The following is a 22,904-nucleotide window of genomic DNA, read 5'->3' on the forward strand; positions in this document are numbered from 1 at the left end:
AGCTAATTTACAAGTCCGAGCACCCTTCAATAATCCTTGATCTATGAGTAATTTCAAGGATTTTTCACCAACATGCCCCAAGCGCATATGCCATAACCTGGTTGCTTCTGACTCATGTTCATCAGTAGAAGCTGCCACTGCTGCTGTCCAAACAATTGTACTACCCAGAAAGTAATACACATTGTTTCTTTTTCGGATTCCCTTCATTATCACCAGTGCACCAGAGATAATCCTCATAATCCCATCTTTTGCCCTCACTTCTAAACCTTTTGACTCTAAGGTTCCCACAGAGATGAGATTTCTCATTAAATCTGATACATAATGGACACCTGTTAAGGTTCTGATTGATCCATCCTGATTCCTCAAGCGAATTGTACCAATCCCAAGTGTGTCAAGAGGGGAATTATTTGTTGTGTAGACAATTCCACCTTTTAGTTCTTTAAAATCAAAGAACCATTCTCTATTGGGGGTCATATGGTGGCTACAAGCTGAATCTAACAGCCATGAACTGGAACAGCTGGTTGATGGCGTAGCAGCGAATGCGAAATCTAAATCTGAATCTGCATCATCATACTCGACCACATTTGATTCTGAGACAACCTTCCCCCTTTCAGGTTTTCCTTTATTCTTTAGCTTGGGACATTCTTTCTTCCAGTGCCCTTTTTCTCGACAAAAGGCACATTCATCTTTGCTCAATCTGGACTTTGACTTCGATCTCCCTCTGCTTCCTTTATTTTGACTCTTTAAACGGCCTCTAACAACAAGAGCTTCTGCTTCGATACTTGTGTTTTCTTGTTTGTCTTTCTTTCTCAATTCATAACTATACAAGGCAGCAGTTACTTCACTGAGAGACACATCAACATTCCCATGAAGTAGAGTAGTTTCAAGATACTCAAACTCATCAGGAAGTGATCCCATCAACATCAGAGCCAGATCTTCGTCTTCAAAAGTCACGTCCATATTCATCAGATCAGTCACCAGCTGATTAAAGCTAGTAATGTGATCATTCATAGTGGTACCTGGTACATAGTTGAAGCGGAACAATCTCTTTTTCATGTAGAGTTTGTTCTGACCGCTTTTCTTTAAACATTTCTCCTCCAGTGCCTTCCACAATTTACTTGCACAAGTTTCCTTAGAAAATGCATATTTCTGCTCTCTAGAAAGACACGATCGAATAGTACCACATGCCATTCTATTGATCCTCTTCCATTCTTTCTCCTCAACATCATCTGGTTTCTCTCCTTCAATAGCAATGTCTAGACCCTGCTGAAATAGGTCATCTAGAACCTCACTTTGCCACATGTCGAAATGATCGGTGCCATCAAAAATCTCCACTGCAAATCTAACATTTTTCACAGCATTTCTTTCCAAAATTGAAGATGAAGAAGTGTCTGCCATTTCTGCTACAAATTCTATTTAACAGCTACCAATGCGGAATGTCAATTATCCCAAGGAAATTTTTTCTGATGTGGAAGATCGGTCTTAGCCGCAACCACAGAGCATACTAAAATAAACCAAGAGCTCTGATACCAATTGTTGTGGAATTCGGGTTAATTTCCACCAATAATAACAAATTCACCTTTCAAACTATTATCTAGGTGACTAGTGTGAAAACGATTGTAATAAAAATTACACCAATGTAGATTCCCAGGAAAGAGGAGGGGTCACAATGATCCCTCTTAAAACCCACTTTTCTTAGACAGAACTACCAAGACAAGTAATTTTAATAGGATGATAATTAACAACAACTATACCCGATAATAGCTATTAAATAGACATAAAGAGAACACCAAAATTTAACGAGGTTAAGCCAAAATTTTGCCTACCTCCTCAAACACTACTAAAATAATATTTCACTAGTAGAGGAAATATTACAAAGAGAAAGAAAGAATACAAATAGCCTTTAATATAGAAGAATGCTTATATTTGTGGGATGATTAACTAAGGAGGAGGATGGCTTTATTTATAACAAAAGAATTTCCCCTCCTTATACACAACCAATGTGGGACTTTGCCAAAAACCAACACTATCCCCTATATGAGTATGGTTGAAGATAAAAGATTGCTATCTGACGTATGGGTTGAACTCGATTTGGTCAAGAAGTGGAAAGAGGATAGAGAGGAAATGAAAATTCGACGACCAAGCTAAATCCCGTAAAGGAGGGAGAAGCGTCTAACTTTGAAATGCGGGATGATGAATTTTTTACTTCAAAAGTCGATTGTGTGTTCTAGGAATTAGTGAGTTAAGAGATAGGATCCTTCAAGAAACCACAATCCATATATTTCGCATTCAAAGAGCAATAAGATGTACCAAGATTTGTGTCATTTGTATTGGTGGCGCGATATCGTTTGAAATGTATTCAAGTATGTTGTGCCTTGCAAAACCATCTAGGGATCTCTCTGATGTGGCAAATCCCATGAAATTTGCTTGTAATGTTGCCGGTTGGAGCGAAAGGAAATGTCTCACATGCATGCATCAGTTATCAGCTGCAAATGCACAATGAATAAAGCTGTAACTTTGATGGAGTTGGTATGGTCATATTTCTTGTTGGTGTCACGGATACCAATTCAGGTTTTAGACCGTATCAAAGGTGACTAATCCGCTGTATTTTAATTTTATGGCATTGGGCCTTTAGAATGCGAGGAAAAAAAATCTTTTAGGTGGGGTTTTCACAGTACCCTCTATATGAATGCCATGCTTATCCATATTCCATTGGTCATACTTTTTATATCATCAATGTCGTACTTTTTCAAGTCGGATTGGTCCGGTGTACGGATGCTATAATTATCCATATTCCATAGGTCATGGTCTCTACTCCCAACCAAACTAAACCCTTTTTTGCAAATTAATTGTTCCTTGCATTCATGGATGTACAGATGATATTATATTAGAGATGAATTTATACAATTTTAGGAAAAATAAATTATCAATAAAAAATAAAAAAAAATTTAAAACATATGAAAATTTTAAATTTTCAAACCATCCCTCGATTTATCCTCCTTACATTGTACCTTAATTAGTAGCAAACCTATTTTTCCATTTTATAGATGTTCCTTTAAAGTATACAGTTAATTCTACAAGTAGTCATGTATGCCCGGGGATTAGGGACGGGTAAGGATCAGGTCGGGTCGAGTCGAGTTAGATTTTCGATCCACTCAATCCGATCAAAAAATAAAAAAATTATACTTCCTCCACCCAACCTAAACCCAATCGAAAAAGATACATCTTTCACCCGACCCGAACCCAATCCATTTTTTGAGATAAAATTCGAACTCGTCCCGACCCAAAATAATATATTTACTAAAAATATTATTTTTATTCAATAAAATAGGGATTTAATTGAAAAGAAATAATAAATAGAGGGGTATTATTATAATTATCCCTAACTATATAATATAAAATTACAATTTTTCGGGTATAGTATTTTTCACCCTAAATCTGAATTTGACCTGACCCGAATATAGCCTCTAAAAAACTCGACCCGAACCCAATTTGTTTTTAAAAAATCCAATTTGATTGAGTCAGATCGAAACTCATCGGATTTGGGTCTCATGCTCATCCCTACTTGTGATGAACAGAAGAGGCACCCAGGGCAATAGTCTCTATTAAAAATTTTAAATTATCATATATCTAAAAAAATTCTTTATATTTTCTATTAATTATATATTTTTATTTTCCTAAAATTTTAAAAATTCGCTATACAAAGATAAAACTTTATTTGTTGATTGTAAAGAATGTAGAGTAAGGTTTACATTCTTATTGAGGAAAACATACGAATATGGATGTGCATTCTGGGGGAATGACAATTCAGACCTAACATATTACATTAATTATTATCACAGCAGTCCAATTTCAGTATTTTTTGGAGTACATGCAATTGGGAGTAGGGAGAAATTGGTGTCTCGTTTCTAAAAACAACAATCATCACCGCAGCATACTTTGCCACATCGAAGCATGAACTGTTTCCCAACGAAAAAGCAGCAACGGCAGCCTGCAAATATCATGAATATCATCATCTTCTTCTTCAAAGAGTCGAACCCACATAATAATGATAGTAATGTAATGTTGTAATTATGGACGGATGTAGGATCTTATGTTATGGAAGCGAGTTTGAATTTATAAAATTTCAACGAGACAAATAAAAATTACATAAAAAATTCAAAATATATCATAATTTTAAATTTTCAGAAGACAAACGGTCTACACACACCCCTCGGTCCATCACTGATTGCAATCACTATTAAAACTCTTTTCTGCATTATAATTAAGCAAAATCCGTATGTATACCTTGGGGATAAACGGCTTGTTGGAATGTTCCCTGGCGAGCACCGGCCGTTGAATTCGCGCACAAAGCAATTGATAAAACCAGTGAAAGCCACATGAGACAAGTCACAGTTGTATTCCCTCTGGCCATGGTCTCTTGTTTTTTATAGCTGGTTACGTACTGGTCCAAGTACTTTTATCTCTTTCACCTCTACTTATACTAAAAGTTGGGTCACTTGGTAAACGAAGCATAGTCAGAAAGATGGGAATTTTTTTCATTTCACTGACTTATTTTATTTAGCCATATAAATTCACAGGCTTGTCTTGGCATGCAACTTGGGTTGCAATTTTTGACCAAGATTCAACTTATTCTTTAATAATGCTTTTCATCTATTCATTTATTTATATGAACATATAAACTGAGTTTCTCTTGAACTTGTTAAATTATTTCAGTGATAAAGATGAATAATATTTTTTTTTAGAAATTTCAAATTAAAATACTTGTGTATATAAAATATACCTATGTTATCAACAAAGTAAAAAAAATTATCTAAATAAATAACATCTTAAAATCATCTTAATTATTTGAAAAAAAAGAAAGAGCTTATCCTATTCAGATCATCATTGCACCAACGTAAGCGGAAGAAATGGGGGCAAACAATACCATTGAAATATCAAGGGATTGTTTTTATTAGGTCTACACTAGGACCAGTACTGTGACAAATTGCAGAAGAAAGCAATTTTTGTGGGGCTATATATGCATTGAATCTACCACTTTTGCGCCTAATGTTCCAAAGCATTATGTCTTGAAGCTTGGAAGTCAACAATTTCTGTGGACTAGATTTTGAAATACTTGGTTCCAATCCATTTCGCTTCAAACACCTAAAGACCAGATATCTAAACGGAATGGATTAGGTCAAGGTTTCGTCAACTTAATCTAACTTAGAAAATATATATTTTTCGTTCGAATTTGATCTAATTTGAAAAATATATATATTTTATCTAACTTGATTTGAAAAGCATACTTTCTCTATCCGGACATGATCGAACCCAAAATTTTAGAGTATAAGCTTCATCCGACCCAACATAAAATAGAGATCTAATTAAAAATTAATAGAGAGAGAGAGGAGATATTAAAAAATTATCCATAAATTTATATAAAAAATTACATTATTACCCCAGATCGAGTTGGATCGAAGATTTTACATTCTTCACCCATATCCGAGCTAACCTCACTCTATATAAAATCCGACTCTAACTTGACTCAAACCTAATTTTTTTTAAAACAATTCAGTCAAATCAAATCGGGTCAAAATATATGGATTTCAAATTAAATTATTATTCCTACATAAACCCTGTCATGAAAATATGACTTATGTCGACTTATTATAATCCTAACTACTAAATTTAATCTTAACTAGATAAACATAATTTTTTAAATAATCTAATCAAATTATAAGAGTATTAATAAATATTTTTTTATAAAAAATGTATTTTAAAAACTTATGTAACATTTAATAAAATGCTAAAACAATTAACACCACAAGCATTTAACATATCAAATATACCTAAAATAAAAGCAAATTGGTAACTTTTGTCATTGTAGTAGACTCAATTTATCAATTTTGCTCTTATCGTATTTTCGAATCAATTTAACACTAGAAGTTTCTCAATTGTATCATTCTATATCATATCCCTTACTTAAAACCCTAAATTATAAATCATAACCTCTAAGTCATAAATCATAAACCTTAAACTGTAACTTAGGGTTTATAATTTAGAGTTTTAAGTTATGGGTAGAGTATAGAATGACGCAATTAAACAACTTTGAGGGCTAAATTAATACGAAAATATGATAAAAGCGAAAATGATAAATTAGATCTATTACATGGATAAATGTGACCCTTAAGCCTAAATAAATAATGTATACAAATTATATATAAATTTATAAAACTCTTAACATAAAATAAATAATAGAAATATCAATATAATATTAAAAAATAACATAAAGATAAAATGATTAAAAGGACTCAACATAAACATTAAAACACGTTAAACATATATAGAATAATTTATTGAAGTATACAATTTATAATAGGATTTATACTATGCAAACCTAATGTTAGCTTTCAAATCGATGGTTTAGAGTGCACATATCAATTTATCTTAATGATTAAATAAATTTTTGATGTTTTTAAAGGTTATAGATTCGAGCATCAACGACTGTAGTAGGGTGATTGAATGTTTATTATCGAATAGTTGAGAGTATTTAGAACAAATACTACTTTAACCGTCTTAGCTAATAAAAAAATTGAAGGCTTCGAACGAGTTCAAGGATTGCTTTTAATGGATTATATATATTTCTTTCAATTAATTAAGAATAGGTTTTAATTTTAAATTAAATTTTGTTAAACAATAATTATTATCTGTATTAATTTTGTTAATTATTCATTGAAATACATATATTTATTGTTTCAGGGAGTAGTTAACAAGTGGACTAACCCTTTTAAATGCTTTAAAAAAAAACTATTGTTTCTCTGATTGATCTTATACATCTCCTAGTGAACACATCTACCAAATTTCTTCAACACATCACTTAAAAATAAACAACACAAAAACTTTTTATCCAAAGGAATTGAGTATAATGTGTAATTGATTTACGAGTGAACCTTAAGGACAAATCCTTTTAAGTGCATCATTTATACTTAAATTTGATAATTAGTAAAATAAAATTAATTTGTAAACATGTTTCACAATTGATTCGACATAATTTTATATTAAGCTATGTTCATGCGTGAAGTTTGGAGTGTGGATCAATGTAACGCCTTGAAAATTACCTTGCCGGAAACTGTGAGACTTTGAATTAGTTACCGCGATGAAATTTGAAAAGTTAATCATATTTCGTTGGAATTGGACGAGGGGATTATTAGGTGGTATGTGTTTAGAAAAAATTAGTCTTTTAATACATATATTATGGACGTAACTGATTAAACTCGAGATTTATAATAGAACATTCTCTTTTATCATTAAAATTCGTCGATATATTTTGTAGTCTAAATATTAAATAATGAGTTTTACATAAATTTATTTTTTTATTATTAATATTTTAATAATTTAGAGAGATACTTTTATATTGATGAGACTAAAAGTTAAAAAATATCGAATTAATATTTTAATTAATTTACGTTTTTAGACTATATAAGTGGACCGATCCTCATATATATCAAAATAATTCAGTTCTCAAATTATTTATCAAAATAACACATTTAACATAAACTAAATTATTTTAATGGTTAAAGGAATGATTGTTATGTTAGTTATATCTCAAGTGTAAATTCCTTGGGAAGAGTATTTAAAGAATATTCCTCACCTTTCTTTGTTGAATATAGTTAGATGACTCATCCTGGATAAGGATGGGCATGAGATCCAAATCCGACAGGTCCCAATCTGATCCGATCGGGTTTGATTTTAAAAAATATCGAATTTGGATTGAGTCAGGTCGGATTTTTTAATGTGATGTTCGGATCGGGGTTGTGTTTGAGTTTAGGGTAAAAAAACCAGACCCGACCCGAATATATATATTTACCTTATATATTTAAGATTAATTACAATAATACCCCTCTATATATTATTTTTAATGTGATGTTCGGGTCGGGGTTGTGTTTGAGTTTAGGGTAAAAAAACCAGACCCGACCCGAATATATATATATTTACCTTATATATTTAAGATTAATTACAATAATACCCCTCTATATATTATTTTTTTCAATTAAGTTATTATTTTTATTGAATAAAAATATTTTTTTATTATTTCGGGTCGAGTCGGATTTTTATGTTATATATTGGGTCGATTTGGGTCGAGTGAAAACTTGTTTTGATTGGGTCGGGTCGGATCTAGGGTGGAAGACTCCTTGTTCTCGGGTCAGATTGAGTATACCAAAAACCCGACCCAACCTGACCTATGCCCATCCCTAATCACGCACGCACGCCGCCAACATCTGACCAGTTAGGTCGGTCGCGATTGGTTAGATGACTCCTGGCACGTGTGTCGCCGGCTCAATTTGATTATGAAAGTAATCATAGTAATTCGTGTCTTCGCATTTTTATCTTTTTATAGAAAATATAAAAGAATTTCTTTGAAACGTGAAATGAGAATTTTTAAAACGTATTTATAGGCAAAATATTTTTTTAAATTGATCAAATGCGGGTTGTTGAACGTGGTTAGATGACTCCTTCACACTAGCGCTGTCGCTGTCCGGTCGGCTTGGCTCAACTAGACTCAACTCTGTTTGGGTTATTGAATGTGGTTAGATGACTCCCTTACACAGTCACCGCCGTCCGGTCGGCTCAACTCGGCTTCGTTCTGTAGGCTTGTAGATGGGTTATAGAAACCCCAAAGATTTCTGTAACAAGGGATTTTTTTTTGAACTCCCCCATATTGGAAACAACAAGAAATATGAAAAAAATAGAATCCATTTTGAAGGTATTTGGCCTTTTTCTCGGTAAATATTTCTTCGTTTATAAAAGAAAATAGAGTTAAGGTTTCACCTGAGTCGTTCGAACACTGGTGGAGTTCCTTCGGCTTCATCTCGTGTTCATTTGGGATTAATCGTTATGAGTTGTGAAGGTCGAAGCTTTAAATGTGTTTAAGGAGTGGGTTTAGCATTTGATGTTTGGTTTAAGGAGATTTAGATGAGAAAGGAGGGACTCAATTTTACTCAGATTTTGGTTTGAGTTTAACCGACCACTATTGATGAGGGCAATCGGACTGGTGAGCATCGTCGGTCTACGACGGTTGGAGTGGAGGCTTGGGTCTGGGGATTCGGCTGTGGTGACGATGAAGATAGGGGGACAGTAAACAAAAGGGAGTGACTATGTTAGTGTTTTAAGTTAGGTTTACCCAAATCAAGAAAAAGATGGTGTAAAAACCCTAAATGTTTAGGAAAATCACCCTTTAGTCCCCCATAGTTAGCCGTGTATTTAAAAGTTAGTCACTATCTTTGCATTTTTTAATTGTTTTGCGAATCTGGCATGCTATTTTTATTTTAATTTTAATTTGGTCACTAGTTTTCTATTGTTTATATCACTGCAAATTTAAGGGACCAATGCTGTAATTTTCCTATTTGAATTACTATTTTTTTATTTTTTTCTTATAACATTCAATACAACCTCGTGGTTACTCGTCCTAGGGTACGACCCGTGTTATATGATCCATGTAAAATTTAATTAGGCACTAACTTCTAATTTCTAACCACTAATCACTAACTTTTAATTCTTGTATTTAATCAATTTTATGACATTGTGATGACTCGCCTCGGGGTACGACTCATATTGTTCTGGTCTGAGTAATTTTAATTTGTTAATCTCTAATCACTATTTTCTAAAATTACTCGAATTAGTTCTATGATCTCGTAATGACCTGTCTCGGGGTACGACTCATGTTATTACGGTCTAGGTAAAAATAAAAAAATAAACTACTAACCCTCTAATTTTATACGATTGTAATTTCTGTCATTTACATTTTTGTACTTTAATTTTTTAACATTTTGATTTCAATTCTTTAATTTTCAGCATTTACATTTTAGTCCCTTAAATCAAAACATTTAATTTTATACACTTTTAATTTGAACCTTATATTTTGTTTTCTTTCATTTTAGTCCCTTATTTTATATTTTTAATTTCATCTTTACAATTTAGATCATTTCTAATTTAGTCCATAATTTGGTCATTTAATATTTTTATTTAGCCCTTTAAATTTAGGTTTCTTTAAAAATGGTCCCTCAACTTTTTTAATTAGGAGAATTTTTAATTTGTTTCACGCTTTATGCTTGAGGTTCCATTATAATTATTCGATTTCATAATTGATTAAAATTAGCTAGGATTAATAATTAGAGCCTTAATTTTAAGTTTAGTTTCACTTTATTCATGTTTAATTTGGTACTCGCTTTATGCTTTAGGTTCCATTTTGATTATTTGATTTCATAATTGGATAAATTTCATTAGGTTTAATGTTGAGCCTATATTTTTAGGTTTAACCCTTTAGATTCTTTAAAATTTTTAAAATTGTGTACTTTAAATTTTCATTTATTTTAATTTCAATTCTTTAATTTTCAGCATTTACATTTTAATCCCTTAAATTCCAACATTTAATTTTATGCACTTTTTAATTTGAACATTATATTCTATTTTTTTTTCATTTTAGTCTCTTATTTGATATTTTTAATTTCAAATTTACATTTTAGATTATTTAGAATTTAATCCATAATATGGTCAATTAGTATTTTTGATTTAGAACTTTAAATTTAGGTTTCTTTAAAAATAGTCCCTCAACTTTTTCTAATAAGGAGAATTTTTTAATTTGGTCCACGCTTTATGCCTGAGGTTCCATTATAATTATTCGATTTCATAATTGATTAAAATTGTTACGATTAATAATTAGAGCCATACTTTTAAGTTTAATTTCACTTTAGTCCTTTTAATTGGGGGAATTTTAATTTGGTCTTCGCATTATGCCTGAGGTTCAATTTTAATTATTTGAATGCATAATTGGATAGAATTCATTAGGATTAATGTTAGAGCCTATATTTTTAGGTTTAACCCTTTAGATTATTTAAAAATTATAATTTGACACTTTTGTCAGAGGGAACCCTTAATTAATCCATCTAGTGTAATTAGGTTCAATAATCAATTATTTGATTGCATGATTCAATTTCAAAACAAGGCCATATTCATTTATTAAGGGATTAATATTGTATTTCCACTTTTTCTCGGGGGTGACCACTATTGATTCCCGAAGTAAATCAAAAACCTTTTCAGAGCCCCACATCATGATTTTAAAATTATTAAGACAGTGTTCATTTATTTGTATTAATAATGAAACTTCTGTTTGTGCTCAAGGGTATTCGTTATTGGTCCTAATAAATTGATATCCTTTTTAAATTTGAATACTTAATGACTTTTAAATTTAATAAAACTTTTTTGAAATCAAAATTTTTACTTTTAAAACATAATTTAATCGACTAGGTACCAATTTTTATGCATTGTGGGGGTGTTAATCCTTCTCCATGCATAACTGACTCATGAACTTGATTTTTGATTTCATAGACCAAAACATCGATATTTTGATAAGATAAAATGTTTTATTAAAATTACTCGATTTTAGGTGTTTCAATCCCACCTTAAAAATGATTTGTGGTGACTCCCATTTTTTTATTTCAAAACTTTTCGAAAAACGCCATGTTTATAACTAGTTGAGTCAGTTTTCCCTTGGAAGGGTCAATTACGATAGCTTGGTGACTTGCTGGGGACTTTTGTTTTCTAAAACAAAATAGAGAGTTGAGCCACGAGTCGATTACTCTTTATTTTAAATTTGGAAATTTTGAGTTTGATTTTATTTAATTAATGACCCATTACGTTCTTTTGAAAAATGAAAAAAAATTCTCTTTTGTTACGGTATTCTATGTTTGAACATGTTTAGAACTGTTGCATATCATAACTCGATATTTGAGCTTTGTCTCGATTCACCTAAGTAGGGGAAATGGTACACCATCGAGGAATATTGTTTTTCTTTATATAGGTCTAGTAGAGTACTTCTAGAAAGCATTCTTTAAGTCTTCAAGGATATTATTTTCTTTTATAGGCATTTAGATATGTGATCCCCTAAACTGAATTCGATCTACAAAGTTTGTAATTGGGCTAGGATCTAAGTCATTATTTACCTTATTAGGTTATAAGGATAATTTGAGAACCCTGTTTAGAAGTAAACAATCACATAAAGAATTTAGTAAGCCCACCCCGCTAGAGTTGTACAAAAACCGTAAGAGAACTAGAACGCATGCTATTAGGGCTTTAAATCACTCTTTGTGTGGGTTTTCTTCACAATGCTTATTTATGAATTATTTTATTATCTTAATTTTTTTTGTTAAATTGCATTTATTGTGCTTGTTATTTTAATCTTCTTGTATTATTTTTTTCTTTTGTTTATTTGCCATGTTCTATTCATTCATAAACATGGGTTTAATTTATGAGTAATTGTCAAAAACAAAAAGCTTTTAATATGATGACATCACATGAAGGGGTAGATAGAGGTAGTTTATGTCTTCCTTAAAGTATTGAGACGTTGTTTGTTCTTTGAAAGTTGTTCTATAATAATTACATTCGAATTAACACATGTTTCATATACAAGGCATATCATGGAAGGTTTTGATTCACGAGTTAATTAGTCACATTAGAAGAGTTTGATGCATCTTATTCCCGCATAGATGCATCGTCAAAGGACTATAATGTGCCTCAGAAAGGATATCTTTCTTTATTTCATCATTATCGGCAGTGCAAAGTCTTCCACGAAAGTATAAACATCCATCGTCCCTCATTACGAAGTCTTTGACCTTTTCTTTTTCGACTTGTGCTATTCTCGCCAAGCATTTCCCATCTCGACCTTGTAGTTCTTTTACTCGATTAAAAATAATCGACTTTAACTTAAGTTCAGAAATCAAGGCACATCTTTCTTTAAAGACATGCGTGCATCCAAAGCCCATAGAGCTGTAAAAGTATTTTGATTGAGCGCATCAGCTACCACATTAGCCTTTCCAGGATGATAATCAATAATCAAATCATAATCTTTTAAAAGTTCGATCCATCTTCTCTGTCTCAAATTCAATTCTTTCTAAGTCAGCAAGTACTTTAGACTCTTTTGATCCGTATAAACATAGCAACGCTCACCATATAGATAATGACGGAAAATTTTTAAACCAAACACAACCGCTGCCAATTCCAAGTCATGTGTTGGGTAATTTCTGTCGTGATTCTTCAAATGTCTTGAGGCATAAGACACAACTTTCCCTTCTTGCATCAGCACACATCCCAGTCCATTATGGGATGCATCACTGAAAACGACATAGTCTTTACCTGACTCAGGTTGTACAAGCATTGGGGCCTCTCTTACTATTCTTTTTAATATTTCAAAATTTTCTTGGTATTTCTCTGTCCAAACAAAAGGAAAATCCTTCCTTAACAAATTAGTTAGCGGCAAAGCTAACAATGAAAAGTTCTTCACAAACCATCTATAATAACCAGCAAGCCCCAAGAAACTCTGAATTTTAGAAACATTCTTTGGGGTTTTCTAATCCACTATAGCTTGAATCTTTTTGGGATCTACTCTTATGCCTTCTGTAGAGACTATATGACCAAGGAAAGCAATCTCAGCTAACCAAAATTCACACTTGGACAATTTGTCATACAACCTCTTTTCTCGAAGTGTCTGAAGAACCACTCGAAGATGAAAATCATGTTCCCCTCTTGAATTGGAATACACTAGAATATAATCTATAAATACCACCACGAATTGATCCAAGTAAGGTTGGAATACTCTGTTCATCAAGTCCATAAATGTCACCGGAGTATTAATTAATCCAAATGGCATTACCATGAATTCATAGTGTTTGTACCGAGTCTGAAAAGTTATCTTTGTAATATCATCCTCTTTGATCTTTATTTGGTGGTACCCCGACTTCAGGTCTATCTTAGAGAACATCGCTGCGCCTTTCAGTTGATCAAATAGATCATCAATCCTTAAAGAGGATACTTGTTCTTTATCGTTACTTTATTTAACTGATGATAGTCAATATATAACCGCATAGACCCGTCCTTCTTTTTCAAAAATAGCACAGATGTTCCCAAAGGAGAAACAATGGGTCTGATAAATCCTTTATCGAGTAACTCTTGTAATTGGGCTTTTAATTCTCCTAACTCCATTGGATCCATTCGATATGGAGCCATAGAAACAGGTCTGGTACCCGGGTAAACCTCAATCCTGAATTCCAACTCACAATCTAGAGGTGACCCCGGTAACTCCTTCGGGAAAACCTCTAGAAACTCCTTAACTGTTGGGATATCATGTAGTCTCACTTCCGACACCCGAGTTTCTATCACATTAGCTAGAAACTCTATACATACATTTGACATCATTTTCATTTGTAGTCATGGTCGATATCATATTGGATGGTGATTTCGATTTTTTGCCGATCACTACTACTTCAGAGCCTTTCGCATCCTTCAAGAATAATTGCTTCTTGCGAAAATTAACTCATCCATGATGTGGAGAGAGTGACACATGATTATATTGTTTAAAGCATAATCATAGTAAAAAATGTCATATAATATTCGTGTTCATTTAATCCTTGATTTGATGTTCTCCTGTATTTTTAAAATAGTGTTATTTTTTACTGAGCAGTTTACCACCTATGCGGAAGGATCTTGGAAGATTTATTAGTCCATGCTCCATAGGTGATAATTATGTGGGAATGTCTCTATAGAATCTTAGCTTTAGTGTTAATTTAATGCCCAAATCAATGTTTATAAAGCTTGGTATGGGAAATGTAAGACCAACCACAATTATTTTGCAATTGGCAGACCGATCCCATGTTCATCCTGAAAGGATAATTGAATATGTCATGGTGAAGGTGGAAAAGTTTACTTTCCTAGTTGACTTCCTCATCCTTGATTACGAAGCTGATGATAATGCACCCATCATTTTGGAATGACAAGTTCTAGCCACCAGCCAAATTTTAATTGACTTTGAAATGGGTGAATTCACCATACGAGTGGCTTATCAGAAGGTAACTATCAATATCTTTAACAACCTCAAATATAAGGATGATTTTGAGTAGTGTCAATACATTCAAGATGTAGGCTCTATGGTAGAAGAGTAAGGTGCAGAATTTTGTTGTAGCAATTTTTTTCAAATTGAGGATTTCTTGAAGCTCAATGAAGAAGTTGAAAAGAAACTCCAGCAATTTCAAAAGGAGGTACAACATTCTAGCTTACTCATAGCTAAATCAGGTACGCAATTCAAAACTTTACATTTTGCTAAATTTATTCCTCCTAAATCATCACTTGATCATGCATCTACATTAGAATTAAAGCCTTTTACATCACACCTTAAATATGTGTAGTTGGGTTGAAATGAGACTTTGTTTTTTATTATTTTCATCTAGTCTTAAACCTAAACAAGGATGTAGCTTGATAAATGTTTTAGCTCAACGTAAGAAAGCTTTAGGTTAGACTATTGTTGATTTTATGGGAATAAGCCCTACTATTTGCATGCACAAAATTTTGCTTGATGAATGCATGATAATTCTATTAAACCCCAAATAAGACTCAGTCTAGTTATGAAGAAGGTGATGATAAATGAGATAATTAAATGGCTCAATGCTAGAATTATTTATCCAATATCCAACAGTTCGTGGGTTAGCCCTCTACAATGTGTAACCAAAAAATGAGGTGACTGTGGTGAGCAATGAGAATAATTAAATCTTACCTACAATAATCGACATGAGGTGGAGGCTTTGCATGGATTGTAGGAAGCTTAACAAGGAAACCAAGAAGGACTATTTCCCTTCCCATTTATCGATCAAAAGTTGGATCGATTGGTAGGAAAATCTTTATACTTCTTCATCGATGGATATTCAAGGTATAATCAAATTTCTATAACGCTAAAGTAACAAGATAAGATAACCTTCAAATGCCCCTATGGTACATTTCAACTCCAGAGGATCAAAAGAAGACAACATTCACAATCAAATCTCTATACTGCCAGAGGATCAAATTTCTATACACCTTTTAGAAGATGCCCTTTGGACTTTGTAATGCTCTATCCACATTTCAAAGGGGTGTGTTAGCCATATTTTCAAACATGGTTGAAGAATTTTAGGAGATCTTCATGGACAATTTTTCTATCTCAGGAGATAACTCCGATTCTTAATTAGGAAATCTTGCAATTATGCTTAAAAGATGAGAAGAAGCTGACTTGCTACTGAATTGCGAGAAATGCTACTTCATGGTGGCCAAAGAGAATGTTTTAGGGCACAAGATCTCAAAAAAGGGGTAGAAGTGGATAAAGCAAATATTAAAGTGATTGAAAAGCTACCTCCACCCATTACATTGAAAGGCATTTGAAGCTTCTTAGGACATACATGCTTCTATAGGATATTCATAAAGGAATTCCCCAAGATCTCCAAGCTACTATGCATTTTGCTACAATAAAATCAACCTTTCGTGTTTGAGGACAATTGATACAGCGCATTTAAGGACTTGAATGATTGACTTATCTCAACACCCATTGTTGTTCCCATGTATTGAACTTCATCATACGAGCTTATATGTAATGCGAGTGACTACGTTGTGGGAGCAATACATAGGAAATGTCGAGGTAAGATATTTCATGTTATTTATTATGCCAGTTACACTTTAGATGATGCATAAATTAATTACACAACCATTAAGAAATAATTGCTAGTTGTGGTATTTGCATTTGATAAGTTTAGGACATACTTGATAGGCCCTAAGGTAATTGTACATACCAATCACCCAATTATTAAATACATAATGACTACAAAGGATGCAAAATCTACACTTATTAGGTAGATACTTCTCTTGCTAGAGTTTGATTTAAAGGTTAGAGATAGAAAGAGGACTTGAAATCAAGTTGATGATGATATGTCTATGCTAGAGAATAAGGTTGAACTCGATGAGGAAATAAAAATTAAAGAGGAATTCCCTGATGAGAAATTCTTATTTGCTACGACAATTCTGTGGTATGCTGACATTGTCAATTTTCTTGTTAGTGGTATTTTTCCTCATGATTTGAATAGCGAGGGAATGAAGAAGTTCAGGCATGACGTGCCCTTATACTATTGTGATAAACCTTACTTATTCAAGCAATGCATGGATCAGACGATTCAAAGGTGTATCCCCAAAAAGGGGTAAAAGGAGATTCTTCACCATTTTCACTTTGAAGGTTCAAGGACTACTACAAAGGTCCTACAATATGGATTCTATTGGATAACACTTTTTAAGGATGCTCAAGACTCTTACAAGTCTTGCGATAGGTTCCAACGAATAGGGAATATCTCTCAAAGGCATGAATTTTCTATGTATAGGGGATTGACTTCATGAGTTTATTTCCTTCATCGTTCAAAGATTTGTACATCTTACTAGCAGTGGACTACGTATCAAAATGGAACGAAACATAATAACTCCAAGACCATCATGAATTTTCTTCAAAATAATATATTTACAAGATTTAGAACCCCAAAAGTCATTACAAGTGATGAAGTAACCCACTTTGACAACAAGTTGATTGTTAGAGCACTTTACTGATACGGGTAAGGCACAAGATGTCCACAACATATCACCCACGAACAAATGACCAGACTAAGGTATGCATATATGTTTGCATTGATGTTTGATTGATGGATATTTGTAATGAATGACTATATGAAACTATGACAATGTTATGTTTCAACTATACTTGTACTAAGGTTATATGATGATTGGTTCCCCATATGTGATTAGTACCTGACGACTATTCTGATACCGTGTATTATCATTATGATTGTATGTTAATTGTGTATTGCATATGATGATGCCTACATGTGTTTTGTTTATTAGCGTTCAAGCTTCGTGGCTCGAGCCTTATTTGGATGGGTGTTTGAGCTCTATGACCCAAGTCTCATCCTTATGTTTTATTGTGATTGAGATTATGATGTGGATATACATGAGATATTTGGCTAGATAACATTGATGACATTGATAGTTTTTCTTCTCTGACTATACTTGTTGGCATGCTTATGTTATGAATGCATGTGGTATGGTAAAGGTTTTGTCTAACGTTGAGCTTGTGAGTTCATTGTTATGAATGTGTTTCCATTTGCAGTTTAGATGTTATATAGAGTGTGATGGGACAATGATATCATCAAAGGAGTCTCAGCGGAGTATCGGAGGTATAACGATGATGACTTAGTGGGACAGTGAGGTTATGATTTGAAAATAACTCAATTTGTAATATTTCATTTATTTATTTATTGGGTTTTTCTTAAATTGGGATCTCACTTTTGTAAATTATTATGTTTTCACAATTGGTTTAAATGTTTTAAAAGTTGAGTATGATTTCGAAGAAAATAGTTAGTAAGTTTAGTGATTTCGTATGACACTTTAATACGTGAGATTAAGGTGTTACAAATCCTTTATCAAAATGATGGCATGACATGTTAACTCATGGGATAATGTACTAAAATGTTAGTGTGATACTTTTATAAATTTTTAATGATAAATCTAGAATAATTCAAAAAATTTCTTTAAAAATTAGAAAATTCTAAACATATATGAAAAGTAATAGTTTATTTTATTAAACTAATAAAATATTTGATAAGATAACAACAAGTATAATGATCGCATGTTAAAATAGACACCAGGTTTTGACTAAAAATCATATTGCAAAAAAAAAAGTTAAAAGAAGAGAATTTTAACTAAAGCCCAAAACAGAAAAATAGAAGAGGATTTGCAAAATAGATTCACTTCTAGCTCTAATCCTTACTATTTAATAATCAAGATAATTACTTGGTTAAAAAGAAAACTTATTTAATAAAAGTGATTGTTTGTGTGAAACATTTTTTATAATTAAAGTGAAAAGAATTTGTCATAGTTTGTCATACTCTATCTAGAAGTCATGTGTTTTAAAAATGCACGAGATGGTTCTAATTTTCAAGGCAAAAAAAGTGCATCTTTCTTACGAACTCAATTATTGCACGTTTGAAAGTCATAAGTGGATTCAAAATTTTAAGGCAAGACACGTGCTTCATTCTTACAAAGGCATTTATTGTAAAATAAGTAAATATAAGGGATCATGATTCGAATTGATAATTTGATGAATATAGATTTTGTGGTATTGATATGTCATTCGGTAATGTTGTAAGCATGATAATAAAAATATGATAATTGTTTTAATATGTTTGTCTAGTTTTACATGTTATTATTTGTATGTATGATTAGCATGTTTGAATTTATCATTCTCATGTGGCATAATAAAGTAATTTTGTCTCATTGAACAACAAAACTCAACGTTAGAAATCATTCTCTATGCATCAAATCCGAATAGTCTCATCATCGTATGAGGTTTAACTTTTATCATTTAGATGGTACCTTTACTTTCTCAAGTGGACATGTGTGAATGTATGAACTTTTAGTTATAATTGATTTGTAAATTCTATTAAATTTTTGCTATTTCATAAATTAGGTAAATGTGAAAAATGTGAAAATGGTATTCATTTTATAAGTTAGCCTTTTTGATGACCAATATGGCAATTCAGATTCACTAGATTTTTTCAAGTTAGGTTTTGGGGTGTTACAAAATTAAAATTTTCAAAAGTTTTTAAGGAGCTTAAAGGAATTTTCCATATTTTTCACCCATTATAACCCTCCCCTGGCTGATTACCAATTTACTCTAATTCTAGCTCGACAGATGAAGGAAACGGCACGGTTTGATTGATGCATGATGAGAGGGTATTTGAATACAAAATCAGACTGCTCCGAATTTCAAATTTTCCAGCAGCAATAATACGACAACGTACAAGTCTAGCAATATGTAGATGAAGTCGAATCCTAAGATGCATACAAGCTGAAATATGAAGTAGAAGCCTAAGATGAATACAAGCTGAAATATGTATATGAAGTAGAAGCCTAAGATGAGCATTGTAGAGGGACAGAACGCTTAAGTTGACCCAAGTTTCTGGAGCGTATAAGAAATATCAAAGTCAGTGTGGCTTATCAAATTTTCAAAGAGTTTATTGCAGGGCACGGAGATAGAGTGCAGGGGGAGCGAAATGGAGTATATAAGAGGAAGAATTGATCATCATTTTTCTCATTCATCCATTTATCAATTTTCATATTCTGAGAATGGGTTCCAAAAAGCAATTCACATATTTGGCTATAATAGCCTTGATAGTATTAGTGGGGGCCAACTTAGTGTGTGAAGCCACCTCCCGCACTACAGTTGAAGATGCATCAATGTACGAGAGGCATCGACAATGGATGTCGCAATTTGGACGAATTTACAGTGACAACAATGAGAGGCAAAAGCGTTTCAACATTTTCAAACAAAACGTGGCGCTCATTGACTCTTTCAACAACGCCAATAACAAGCCTTACAAGCTTGCTGTGAATCAGTTCGCAGATCTAACAAATGAAGAGTTCACTGCTTCTCGAAATGGGTTCAAGGGCCATATGTGTTCCAACAAGGCTACTACTTTCAAATACGAAAACGTCACCGCATTGCCTTCTGTGGATTGGAGAAAGAAAGGAGCTGTGACACCTATCAAGGACCAAGGCCAATGCGGTCTGCTCTAATCTTAAATATTATTAACCTTTGTTTTACTAATGTTCTTTCTAACTAATTGTGTTGATCTAATTCTTATTCACAGGATGCTGTTGGGCGTTTTCAGCTGTGGCAGCCATGGAAGGGGTTACTAAGCTAACAACAGGTACATTGATTTCCTTGTCTGAGCAAGAACTTGTCGACTGCGACACCAAAGGTGAGGATCAAGGCTGCCAAGGTGGTTTAATGGACGATGCCTTCCGATTCATCCAAAAGAACAAAGGCCTAACAACCGAATCCAACTACCCTTACAAGGGAGTTGATGACACATGCAATGCCAACGAGGAAGCCAACCATGCAGCTACCATTAAAGGCTTCCAAGATGTGCCCGCCAATAGTGAAGATGCACTGCAGAAGGCCATTGTCAACCAACCGGTTTCGGTTGCAATCGATGCCGGGGGCTTCGATTTCCAGTTCTACTCAAGTGGTGTATTTACGGGACCCTGTGGCACGCAACTGGATCACGGAGTGACCGCCGTTGGATATGGACAGGATGACGATGGGACTAAGTATTGGTTGGTGAAGAACTCGTGGGGCAGTACCTGGGGTGAACAAGGGTACATTAGGATGGAAAGGGATGTTGATGCAAAGGAAGGTCTTTGTGGCATAGCAATGCAAGCATCCTACCCCACTGCGTAAACATAACTTACACTATAATCCTCCATTCCCATGCAGAATGTTCATATCGTTAATATATGAATGTACTGTATTAGGATGTAACAAAAATTTCATCATAAATATATAATGTACTGTATCTAAAATTTTATCATAAATATATGAACTACTCTATCTAAAATTTTAAACTAAATAATAGATGGTTGAACTGGAAATTTGATTTTTACAAATTTGGTAAATTATGCAATTAGAACAAATTTATGTGCAAGCCTTCCTCTTTGTCCAACCTAAAAAATTAAAATATGATCATTCGGCCCTTAACAATCTCGTAAGAAAATGATGACGGGACACATTAACTCAAAGGATAATGTATAATTTTACTCTTCAACTATAACTAGCTTGTCAACGTCATACATTTAGAAATTTTCTAACATCAATTCATAAAAATATATCTAAAAATAAAAAATTCTAAAACTGAATATCCAAATTGACCAAATAAATAGCTGTTAAACGTCGAATCTCTTGTTATTAAAAATGATTTCGTTTCTGAATATCCAAATTGACCAAATAATGGCGAACGGAAGCATTTTCCTGATGGGACTTGACGATGCTAACGCACGAGCATGAAACCAGGATATAAGAAATAGAGGGGTCCGAGTGTAGAACAGCGTGGAGGTTTCAAAGTTTAAGAAAATATACCCACACTAACCATGATACCGAACATGAGAATAACGGGAGACTTTCACTTTGTCTCAAATTCGATCGATCATCAAAAGGATCTTAGCTTCGGATTCATGCCAGTTACAGTTTATATGGCCCAACCTCTATAGGTTGTTTTCTTTTCTCAAGTAAATCGATCATCCAAAATCAATCTTTGGATCTCAGTCCTTTTGTGAACTAATCGAGACAATCATTACTAGAGCCAACTCAATTAAAAGATTTGGAAAAATCTGACTCGGTCTATAGCGTCTCAATGAGAATCGAATCTGATCTCAATTTTCCTTAGTGGAACGTAGTTAAGTGTGTTCACAAGAAGTCGAATATGCTACAAGCTGATCCTTCGTCTCAACTGTTAATCAAACGTGCACTTTTTGAAAAAGAAAGCATTTTTTTATTATAAAAGGATGGCCTATTGCCTATCCTTGATTCCAGAAAACTGAGAATGTAACATAAAGGGTATGAGGTGTTTTTCAATTCTCACGATCGAAATTGAGTCATAGCTTCAGCCCTTTACTATGAAATACTTAGCTAAGCATGGTAGAAACCATACTTAGCAATTTAAAAATAAAGAAAATAAAAAGAAAAGAAAGAACTTTTATAAAACTAATAAAGAAAGAACAAGCGAATCTGAGATATGTGAGATGATTCTTTTGGCACACCCCGATGGGTATTTATACTCTCCTAGAACCTTAAAAATGAAATTCTAAATAATAAAAGATAATTTCTTGAATTTGTTCAAAACTAAATCCTAAAGATAATTCCTAAAAAATAAAAAGATAATTCCTGAAGATAATTTTAATTCAAATTCAAAAATGAAACTGATCTTCTCGTCTGCCTTCCAGAATTACTGACTATACATTCTAGATGCCACGTGGATGTCACGTCGGATATTGTCATGCCTCGAGTCAATCCCACTAAGCCAGGCTTGATTCTAGAAAAAAATTACAGAATTGAGCCATTTTAGTACTATTTCTGGAATCCAATGTCCTGCACAGAAAATGAACGAAAATGCCCGAATCAACAACATAATTAGTTCAATCAAGGAGCAATTATCAAAACAATATTATTTATTTAAATCACTCTTCACAGTTAATGA

The 22,904-nt window shown here is 33.0% G+C and overlaps 1 protein-coding gene and 1 long non-coding RNA gene across 2 annotated transcripts; one reads left to right on the forward strand and one right to left on the reverse strand.

Annotated features, from left to right (window-relative positions):
• Positions 1–3,701: 3,701 nt before the first annotated feature.
• LOC120195716 lies at positions 3,702–4,456 on the reverse strand. Its single transcript, XR_005523099.1, has 2 exons — positions 4,288–4,456; positions 3,702–3,991 (listed from the first exon to the last, which is right to left on the reverse strand). It is a non-coding gene; the product is annotated as an uncharacterized LOC120195716 (long non-coding RNA).
• A 15,539-nt stretch (positions 4,457–19,995) lies between these two features.
• LOC120195704 (senescence-specific cysteine protease SAG39-like) lies at positions 19,996–21,140 on the forward strand. The gene is made up of 2 exons (XM_039197644.1): positions 19,996–20,434; positions 20,520–21,140. Exons 1-2 carry the CDS (start codon positions 19,996–19,998, stop codon positions 21,110–21,112), a joined length of 1,032 nt encoding a protein of 343 aa, XP_039053575.1. The 3' UTR covers positions 21,113–21,140.
• The last annotated feature ends 1,764 nt before the right edge of the window (positions 21,141–22,904 follow it).

This window comes from Hibiscus syriacus, unplaced genomic scaffold (assembly GCF_006381635.1).
Source record: "Hibiscus syriacus cultivar Baekdansim isolate YM2019G1 unplaced genomic scaffold, ASM638163v2 tig00117017_pilon, whole genome shotgun sequence".
Taxonomy (NCBI): Eukaryota; Viridiplantae; Streptophyta; class Magnoliopsida; order Malvales; family Malvaceae; genus Hibiscus; species Hibiscus syriacus.